This window comes from Myotis davidii, unplaced genomic scaffold (genome assembly GCF_000327345.1).
Source record: "Myotis davidii unplaced genomic scaffold, ASM32734v1 scaffold73, whole genome shotgun sequence".
NCBI lineage: Eukaryota > Metazoa > Chordata > Mammalia > Chiroptera > Vespertilionidae > Myotis > Myotis davidii.
In genome coordinates, this window is record NW_006286675.1 from 7,333,278 (window position 1) to 7,344,171 (window position 10,894).

General features: G+C 54.0%; 1 protein-coding gene across 1 annotated transcript in view; it reads right to left on the bottom strand.

Annotated features, from left to right (window-relative positions):
• The window catches only part of SPSB4 (splA/ryanodine receptor domain and SOCS box containing 4), a 48,695-nt gene extending 37,807 nt beyond the window's left edge, over positions 1–10,888 (bottom strand). Inside the window, exon 1 of the mRNA XM_006758371.2 lies at positions 10,648–10,888. Within this exon, the coding sequence (XP_006758434.2) occupies positions 10,648–10,795 (148 nt within the window). The 5' untranslated portion in view covers positions 10,796–10,888. The remainder of the gene's footprint in view (positions 1–10,647) is intronic.
• Positions 10,889–10,894: the final 6 nt, after the last annotated feature.

The following is a 10,894-nucleotide window of genomic DNA, read 5'->3' on the forward strand; positions in this document are numbered from 1 at the left end:
CCCTGCCCCGCCCCCCCCCAACACACACCAGGGCAGGCTGCCTCTGCAGGACCATGTGTGGCTGTGGAAAAGGCAATGGCTTCTTGACACGCAGATCAGATTAGTGGCTGTGGCAGGGCGCGCCTAATTTCCAGGTACCGTTCCCAGATAACTGGAACCTTCTCAGGATTCCCTTCCCTGAAGTTTCAGTGAGAAGCGTGCACACGCTGAGGTGGTGGGAAGGGGGTGCTCTTTCCCCGGGCCCTGCTCTCCACCCAGAGCTGGGGGCTTTGTCCTCTGCTGTGTGGACTGAGTTACCCGGCCATTCAGTCAATAGACGCTGACTGAGAGCCACCACATGCCAGGACACAAGGGCAAAAGGGACAGTCCAGCCCTCCCCTCTCCCCCTCCCCTACCCGGGGAAAAATGTGGCAACTCAGGGGACTCCTGACTGCACCTACGCCATCTCGGTGGAGGGCACAGAAGGGACACGGAGAGGAACACACAGCTCCCAGAACCCTGGTTGAGGGACTGACTTTGGGCATTGCTTCGTCCATCCTGAGCCTGCCCCCCCACCAAACTCAGTGCCCAGCATTGACACAGGCCACATGGACCAAGCGTCTGTCTCCTTGGCGCTGGGGCTGCAAGCACAGTCCTCAGGTCCCCAGGCCTGACCCAGTCAAGACTGGGATCCTGAGCCCTGCTGCCCGGGGAGCACTCCCCACAAGCAGTCCCTGGGAATCGGGACATCACTGCTCACCCCCACTCCCCACTCCCCACATGACCTTGCACCCACCCACCCAGCAGCCGCCTCCCAGCCAGGTATGCCAACAGCCTCCCAGCCAGGTATGCCAAACAGCCGACTTCTGGCCAGTGCTGGATTGATGGCATGATCACCTGGGAAGCTTGTAACACACACACACACACACACTCCAAGGCCCACTGATTCAATAGGTGAGAGACAGCCAACATCTGTGCTTTTCACACTCTCCCTGGGGGATGCTGATATACAGGCAGGTGTGCTAAGTGACCAGCAAGTAGGACCCAACCCCGAGGCAGCCAATCAGGGGACTGGCGGGCACCTCTGCCTGCACCTGGGAGGCACTGGGCCCATCAGCGACTCTCAGGACTTTAAAAGGACCTGGGACAATAACGTGCAGCCAACAGTGAGGAAGAAGCCATCAGGGTGCAGGGCTGGGGTCAGGGCCACCATGAGCTAATGCCAAAGGCACCCAAATTATGAGGGAAGAGAAGAAATACAGGAGAGGTCAGAAACAGTTGGGGGAGAGGGGACGTCCATGGAACAGACGTGCAGCTGAGGCAGCAATGCGGTGCCTGGGCACACTCCTGTTCCTGGGCCTACCCCTTACACTCACCCCCTTTCCTGAGGCAGCTTTAGTCTTCTGGGGCGTGGACCTCCAAAGGGGCCCCAACTAAACATCCCAACCCCCATTCCTGGCACCTGGCCTCTGGGTGAGCGCTGTGAGTGACCCTCACTCCAGAGGCGGCCACCCGGGGGACCCCACGTGCCTCTCCTGGTGAGGCCCAGACATCAGGCAGAGAGCGGTCACCCTCCTAACTAGGCACCAGCAGCACACCGGCTCTCACCGGGGTCGTCCTCGTGAAACGCATTTTGAGGAAGAAACATCAACAAGTAGGGCAACATCTGGAATGTGGCTGAGACTCCCAATGGCTCAACTCAAAGGCTTCCTCTTAAACGGTTCTAAGCCCAGACGACAATGTCTTTGCTGGCAGCTCTGGCTCCTCGCTGCACCCCAGTGGGGTCACTGGCCTCGGAGGTGGGAGAGATGAGGGGCGGCAGGTGCCCCATCAAGTGTGGTCTCAGGGGCCAGTGACAGGGAAGCCTGTGCCCATCGGAGCTCCCAGCGGTCGGGTCACAAAGGAGGGCTGGCAGCTCTATTTATAGAAGCGGCCGCCAGCAAAGATAAAAAAGTGGGAAGCCAGCACGGCAGTATTTTCCAAGCTCACGCTGTCTCGGCTTAATTTCATCCCAAGCAAATAAATCATTAAGGAGGCACCGAGTCCTGGAAGATCTGATGAAGAAGGGCTATTAAACAGCACAGCCTTAACTTGAATTATGGAAGGCCGCAGACAAGCAGCCTTATTAGTGTCTGGGCTAGGCCGTAACTCACGCTAACCGCCCCCTCGCCTCAACCAAGGGACAAGACTGGGAGGATCCGCTGGCTTCCCAGCCTCGGCAAACAAATGTCGCCGCCTGCCCAGCAGGCCCTGGGCTCTCCGGGTCGTTTAAACAGCCTCCTGCAGAGCTGCAGGCTCCAGCCACGGCTTTCCCAAGCAGCACCCACTCAGCGTCAGCACTCGTTCCAGTCGGCAGGGTGAGGACGCACGCAGCCAGGCTGTACTGTACTGTACTGAAGGGTGTTTAAACGGACCTGCCAGTGCTAGCTTCAGTAAACACTCGCTGTGACGAGCATCGCGTGGAGGTTAGGGACGTGGGCACTGGAGTTTGAGGCCTGGGTGCGAGTCTACAGATGGCTGCCTCCCAAGCATATGCACATGTGAGCAGCCCCTTCATCTCCCTCGGCCTCAGTCTCCTTGCCTGTGAAGTGGGAGGACGGTTCCTTCTCCTCCTCTGCGGGGGTTAAGGGAGCTCATGTGCAGGGGGAGCTTGCTAGCATTTGCACTGGCTGGTGGAGGTTTAAATCAGACGATGCCTGCAGCCCTGAGCGGTGTCTGGCCTTTTGTAAGCGCTCAATCAATGATATTTAACAAAGAGCCATTTCTATTTGCGATAATCCCTTCCCAAACAAAGTGGCCCCTGTGGGAAATTCATGGAGAATGGTGTGGATTGACTTGTGTTGACCTTGCTGGCAACTGTGAGAAGCTGGGTTCCAGGACACAGAGACCGAGTCACGTGGCCGCAGGGAGGATGAGAACAAGAGGGCAGTGGGCTGGGTAGGAAAGGGCGTGGATGCAGAAGGCACGGGAATCGCCCTCACAGCAGCCAGCCAGGAGGGTGAGTGGCAGAGCCAGACTAGGCAACACTGGGCCTCGCTGGAATGGGGAAGAAGCCATTTCCAATAAGGAGGTCAGCACGGACCAAGGCGCCGAGGAATAAGCGGGTTAACGTGGCTGCAGGATCAGAGTGGGGTTTGGCGGGTGGAACCTGGGAGTACGAGACACCCCAGAGTGTGGTGGCCTTGTTCTCGGCCCACCTTCATCGGGCAGCATCATGGGCATCACCTAGGAACTGATGAAATGCAGAATCTGGGACCCCTGCTTTCCTAAATCAGAGTCTGCACTTCACAAGAAACAAGACACCCTCCCCCGCTGTACCTCCCCACCCCCCCACCCCACACTGACTCCAAGGGCTGACTCCAAGGCTCGTTAAGGTTTGAAAAGCACTGGTGACAAGTCTAGGGGTGAGTCCCACCATCATACTCACTTTGCAGGTAGGAGAAGGTAGGAAACTTAGGCCCAGGTCATCCAGGTAGTAAGTGAAGAGATCAGTTATGGTCTCTGAGGTACTGAACCTCATTGTTCTATGGTCTCCAGCATGAGGGAGGCATTGAGAAGCCAAAGAGGGTCTTTGTGTGTGTGTGGGGGGGGGGCTGGGGGAACACCTATCTAAATCCTGCCCACGCCCCAAGGCCACCCCCTAGGAAACCCTTCAGGCCCCTGCCTGCCTCCCCATCCTTCTGCACTCCAATGCCCTCCAGCATTTGTGCCAGGGTTCTTCAAGATGGGCCTATAAACTGCATGGAATTCTCACTCTTTCATTTCTGACCAGGTGTGTTTTCAAGGGCGATTGGAGGCCTGGGATTTTTTTTTTTAATCAGCAGGTAACTTTGGACAAATTCTCCCAGCTCCGTGGTCCATTCAGCTCCTACCTGTAAAGTGAGGGTCTTGCATTGGCTGCAGGAACCTCATCTGTTCCAGCCCCGATGCCTACGGCCCTCCCCCTCCTGCCAGCCCCTGAAACCGGGGGAGAGGCAGCCTCTTTCCCCTTCTCTTTCTTCCAAAGATCCGGGAGCCGACAGCCCGCAGCCAGGCCTAGACACATCTGTTCGGAGGCAGAGCCTGCCCTCAGGCCCACCAGCTCAGCACTCACCTCCCCAGATACACATGGGCACAGCTGGGGGGACACGGCCTGTTTGGAACACCCTGGCGGACACACTCACCAGGCACATCACACTGGGAGCTACAAAACACTTGAACCTGACATTAAGCTAGATGCCTTTAAAACGGCTCAGAGTGAAACACTGCCGGCTCATGGTAACACATTCCCAGTGGCCTTTGAACCTCCGACGACATTGCCATCACATCCATTAAAGAGTCAAAAACCTCCCAAACCTACATACGCCCTGGTGTGAAATCCCTCAGATTTCACAACGCGGACCCAAATTTAATAACAATTATTCCTGCATTTAATAACACTAAGTAATTTTACCAATCTTCGGGAGCTGTATCAGTCATAATGGGCATTCTTTAAACCCACCTTTTTCAACACCTACTATATACCAGGCACCAGCCTAGTCATTTTCTACTGGAATGTCAAGATCCCGAATTGAATTGCAGGGCCCATCGTGCGGCGTCCGCTTGGCCTGGATATGGGGACAGGTGTGCCCGGCATGGCACACAATTCAAGGTGGGAATGGGTCACTCAGGAGGCAGGTTTCCAAGGCAGCAGCAGCTGGTAGCCAGGCCCTCTCTACTCCAGCCAACTGTGGCTCGGCCCTGCTGCCATGCAGGAAAAAAAGCTGTACAGATGACGGGAGGCCAGTACATGAATGTGCATTTATTGAGCACCTACCATGTACTCTGTTCCACGGGGTGCTGTTTCAGCCGTAGCAGCCACAGCAATAATAGCAGCAAAACACACTGCGTGTGGGCCACCTCTGGGCACGTCAGGTGCACAGGGGTCCCACTCTGCGGACATACACCTTACGTGAGGACTGACTGGGTTATACGGCTCGAAGGAGCTTAGTCCAACCATGTGTTTAAAACCTCCTTAATAACAAACCAATGCTATTCCACTGTATTTTAAACTAGAAATTGAGTCATTCACAAGCATTCATCGGGTGCCCACGATGAGCTCGGCACTGGGCACGCTCCGATTGGTCATGCAGGAGGAGCTTCATTTCTGCATCCATTTTAAGACCCACAGCAACTCTGTAAATACATGTCATCATTCCCTTTGCACAGATGGTAAAACTAAGGTTCCAGGGTGTTGATTTGGCAGAAGGGAGCAGACATGGAATTCAAATCAAGATCAAGAGTTTATTCTCAAAGCCTGGAAACTGTCTAGTCTCCAAAAATAAGGGTTGGAATAATTAAATTACGATACAGCCATAACACGGACACCCATGTAGCTGTTAACAAAGAATGAAGCAGCTCTATGTTAATCATATTAAACAATCACCAAGATAGATGAAAAGGGAAATGAGAGGCAGAGCAATGTTTGCAGTATGATCACACATGTGGAAAATGTCTGTGTCATAAAATTCTGGAAGGACACACGAGAAACTGCTAACAGTGGTTGCCAGCAGGGAGAGGAGCTGGGGAGCTAAGGGGGTTGTGGGGGTATTTCACTGGCTACCCTTTGGTAGTGTTTAAATTTGCTGCCATGCACACAGTTTACCTTTGAGAAGTAAATGCATCCTATTTTTAAATCTCTCTCTGTCCACTTCCCCACATATGCCTCCCGAATCACCCTCCGTGCCCCAAGCAACTTCATCTCCATCCGGGGAAAGCAGGCAGACCCACATGGAGAGTGAGGGAAAGGGGCGAACAGGGGGAGAACTCAGTGCTGAATTGAGGGTGCAGGGGACAGAACCCTGGCTGAGGGCTGGGGGGCGAGCTGGATCCAGGGCTGAATCAGAGGGCAGGGGGTGAGGAGGAGACCAGGCCTGGACCTGGTTAGGAGGGAAGAGGAGCTGAGTCCAGATGTCAGCAAGGCTGCAAGGACCACGCCACCCAGGAGACACAGGGGAGTTGAGCAGGAAGGTCAGGAGTTCAGCGCAGACTGGGAGGGAAGCTCTGGAGAGGGCATGGTGTCCTTGTGGTCATCCTGGTAGAAAGCTCTCTCTGGCCTTCGTCAATACCGGGAACCTTGGCTGGCCGCCAGCCTCCTCTGCTGAGCCATTGCGCCAATAAATAGTTGTTGGCAGATCAATTAAACCATCTAGGAACTACGTCTGGAAATACAATTTCCCCGGCTCGATGCAGGCAGACAAGTCTCTCTGCCAGTTAGGACCGAGATCCTACGGTTCCCACTCTCCACCCTCAGAAAGTCAGCCCAGGACACCAGCACCTGCTCTGCGGGATCAGGCCCTGTGCAGTGGGCAGAATGGAGAGGGCTGGCCCAGGCCACAGGGCCGGGCACAGGAGCGGTTATGACCCGGGTTTAAGTGCAGCTCTGCCACTTGCTAGCTGTGTGGCTTTGGGCAAATTCTTCACCTTCCAAGAATCAGTTTCCTTTTATAAAATGGGGATGATAACAGTCACCTTGCCTCTAGGTTTATTGTGTCACACACACACACACGCACACACACGCACACTGAATAAAATGAGTGCAACACGTGCCCAAGGTACAGAGCATGGGTGGCATCTTTTAAAAGATATAATTACTATGACCCCCAAATCAAAGCTGCTCAGGACTCCATGCCTGCTTGTCTCTGCCTGTGGCCCCTCTCCACTTCCTGTGTCACTCACATACCACTCACCACCCAAGAACTCCAAGACAGGAGACAAAGCCGGTCTGTCAGCGCTCCTGGCAGCCAGCATGGAGAAGGAGCCAGGATCATGAGCCCAGGAGCAATTCCTGAAACCAGCCCAGAGCTGATTCCAAAGGCCTGGCCCATCCCAGGGGCCAAACCTCGCAGCAGTTGGGACATTTTCAGCGACATTATCCCGTTAGCAATCAAAGCATGCCTGATTCCCGGCCACTGCTGGGCCGCCTTCATGCAGCTAGCTGTTTGGAACACCCAGAGGAGCTCTGTGCTGAGCGAAGAGCTTTTGTGCTGGGAGGGAGGGGGAGACGCAGGGGCAGCGTCTCAGGACCTCCCCGAAACTCACAGCTAGAGGAAGGGTCCCGCCCTTTGCTGCACCGGGATGGGGGAAGCACCTTCTTCTGTCCGTTCTCTTTCTGCCTTGTCTGCAGACAGTTCCACAAGGGACCCATTGGACCAGTCTGCCCATGTGCGTCCTGCTTCCCCCAGTTACTAGCTGTGTGACCTTGAGCAGCTTACTCAAGCTCTCTGTGCCTCAATTCTTCACCATAAAATAAAGATGATAACACAGAGATTAGCTCACAGAGTCGTTACAAGGATGGAGTTAGGATTTGTAAAGTGCTTAGAATACAGTCCAGCACAGACTAAGCACTACATTAGTTTTTGCTGTTATTGTATAAGTATCAGTTATTGCTGTTGTTATTATTTGGGCCCCGGGCCCCGTCACCTGGAGACGGCTTGCCCATTTGCCTGGGCGCGCATCCCCATCGTGTCTCAGCTCACTCAGGTAGCAGAGGCCCCAGGAGGCCTGCAGCTCTTTAGAGCAAACCCCAGATGCTGAGCGGTTCGCTCCAGGGCATAGCTGAAGAACTGCATTTGCAACGGAAAGAGCACTTCCGGAGCTCTTCCCTCAACAAACACATGCTTCAGAGTCAAATGCAGTTAGCACTTTCTAAGTCGTGCTTTTACAATCATAAATATTCAAAATTTGAGAAAATGGTATAGCTTACTTTAATCACATTAGAGGAGAAGCCTCTATTAAGGCCATTTCTGTTTTAATCCATAAGTGAACCCCAGGACCCGGCCCAGCTCACTTAGTTAATCAAAGCAGTGAGCACCAATCGCCGTGCGCCTGCTCTGTGCTGGGCGAGCTTTGTCGTACCGGTTTTACAAAGGAGAACAATGGGTTCAGAGAGAGGAGGTAATCATTGTCCATGGCCACCTGGTGGGTGCTAGGGACTGTGAGGGCCCTGGGCAGAGTTCTGCCCCATGATCTTGTGGGGAAAGAACCCCAGAGAGCAGCCCCACCTTTCTGCTCTGGAGCCTGTCTCTAAGTGCGGCCACATCCCAGGAGGGTCTGAGTTTGGGGACCCGCCATCATCCCACGACCACTGTGGGCTCGGAATTCTCATGCACAGAATCCCACCTTGGGTCCCCTTCCCTGCCCAGAGACTCCCTAGGGCCAAACCCTTCCCAGTGCCCAGGGACCCATCACAGAGTCCCTTCCCTCGTAGTTCCTGCCAGACTTCACTGCAGCCTGTGCTATGGCCCATCCTATACTCAGGTCTTGTCCCACTGACCATGGGCCTTTAGAAGCCCAGAGAAGCTGAGCTCCCCATTTCTGCAGGCCTACCCTGTCTGAGACAGAGAACATGACTCCTATCGGGGGAGCAGGCCAGTGGCACAGGAGACAAGGCAATCCTGTCACCGAATGGGAGATGCCATAGGCTCACATCCCATGACATCCTGGACTCCCCTGGAGTCCTGGATGAGCATTCCAGCTTCAACCACCCTGAAAAAAACCACTGCCAGTGCGGAGGACGGAACACTCCAAATTTCAGTCTCAAGTTCCTTTAGCCACCTGAAGGGTCCAGGAGTTCAAAATGCCCCAAACACAACTGTTCTTTCCCCACCCCCAGCAGCTCACCCAGGACGACGCCATGGCTAGATTGCTCCAATCCTATCATGCGTGGGAGAGCCCCTGGCTGCAACCTTGCTAGCACCTTAGCTTTGAACCTGAAAACCAAGCACCAGATGATACCCAAGTGTGAATCAATGCCCGGGAGGAAGCCCACCCCGGGGCCCAGCTGTTGGCTCAGGTAGCTCCCACAGGGTATCAATGTCAGCCTTTAATCCCAGCTACCGTATTATTGGTGCCCCCACCCCAGATCTCACAGTAGCTATGAAAAGGATCTGATACTGTCCCAATTTACAGATGAGTAAAATGAGTCACAAGGCATTAGTGTGACTGACTCGCCAAAGACACAAAAGCACTGAGCGTTAAGGATGCAGTTGGAAATAAGGCAGATCAGACTCAAGAGCCATACACTAAGCCCACCTGTCTAGTCCAGGGATCAATTCTGTCAAGTAAATGTTCCGATTCTGATTTTAAACGAGTGTTGTTGGTGTTGGGTTTCTCAGCACTGAGGTTTTCCTGGTCACCATGTCCAGACATTCTCCACAGGCACTGGGATGACTAAACTAGCCTTCCTAGAACAGACTCATCTGCTCCTAGATTTAACCAGTTTAATCAGAGCAACCAGAACAATACTGTGCCATTCGATGGCGATCTTAGTCCAGAAACTAGAAAATAAAATATGAGCAAGAATGTCACCAATTATACCAGAGAGCTGAGCATACCAGCCATGTCTGTTGGCCTGCCACCCTTGAAAAGCCAACCCACCCTGCATGTAAGTATAAATCTTACTTGAGTAAAATCTTGTTCTTGACTTTTCTTAGTGTTACTCTCAGTCCTTCAACTTATGGGGGAAGCATGAAAAAAAAAGTGGGCTTCAGAGACTGACACACCCGGGGAGACCTGATACTAGCTCTCTGTAGCCCCACTCTTCAGTTTTCTCAACTCTAAAATGGGGACAATTATGGCTCTCGTTTAAAACGAATAAACTGAAAGGATGGCTTTCAGCACCCACCTCTGGGAGCTTTATCAGGGGTGTGAGCTTTTAGGGGCGTGGCAGGACCTCTGTTTGGACAAGGAGTGTGTGAGCCCACAAGGTCCTGCCATTGTTATGGGATAGACATCCATGTGCCCCTCTGTCCAGAGGCCACCCTGCCTCCAGGAGTGACTCCATCCTAAAACCAGTAACCGCTTCTGTCATTGCTGCCTCGCAGGAGGACTGTGTATGTTCAGTGCAGGGAGACCTTAGAACTGTTAGGGGTCAAACCCAGCAGCCTACGGGCTTGTCTGCAGCCTGCAAGGGTGTTTCGTTGGCTCACGTGCTGATTTCAGCAGCGACCAACTTTAAAATTGGGATAGCTCACACAAAATCTAGATTTCTGGGTCCCCTTAAAAAAACCCCCAGAAGATTCCCCAACGTGCAGCTCTCATTCCCATCGAGGCGATGATCAGCCAGAGAGGAGAGGCAGCTGCCCCCTGTAACAGACAAGTCACTAAGAAGGGCCAGAAGTGGGGTGTTTAGCCCCTCACATGGTCGGTGGTCAATAAATGATAGCTGTGATCATTACTTATTATTTATCAGTAACTTCCAAGCACGGCACTTACATACAGGGACTGTGCCTTCTACTGGCCACTGTCCTTGTGCTGTGAGCAGGAGGCTGGGCACACAGGGGACCTCATTTTGCATAACCTTTATACGGGCGGGAGGATCCAAAGTCAGCACCCACACTCAAAGCCCTTACTAGGTGCCAGTCACTCTTGTAATTACTCACACATAGTATTATCTCATTTGATCTTCGACGCAGCCCCGGCCATAATCACTAACATTGGGGAAACCGAGGCACGGCGCAAGGTCACTAAGCCAGCAAAGAGGAGTTAAGAAGCAAACCCAAGAGCGTGTCCCCAGAGTCCACCTTCTCATCACACACTATGCACGGCAGGGGGGCACCCCAAGTGCCGATGGAGGGGGGCAGGGCCTCACCTGCGTCCAGCCTCCCTCGCCGACCCCCCGGGAGCCAGGCAGACTCCGGATGCACTTACGGTCAAGGCCGTTGATGTAGCGCATGGTGACTTCACAGTGGCCCCACACGGCACTCACCACCGGGTACAGCTTCTTGCCCTTGAGGCCCCGGAAGGCCACGCCCAGGTACTGGCCGTCCACGACGAAGCTGAGCGTGCCCTCGTCCATGTCCAGCACCACGAGCAGCGAGTCCGGCAACGCGAAGGCCTCCTCGGGCTCCAGGAAGGCCGGGTAGGCCACGCCGGGCCGGTTCTTGCCATCGTGGTA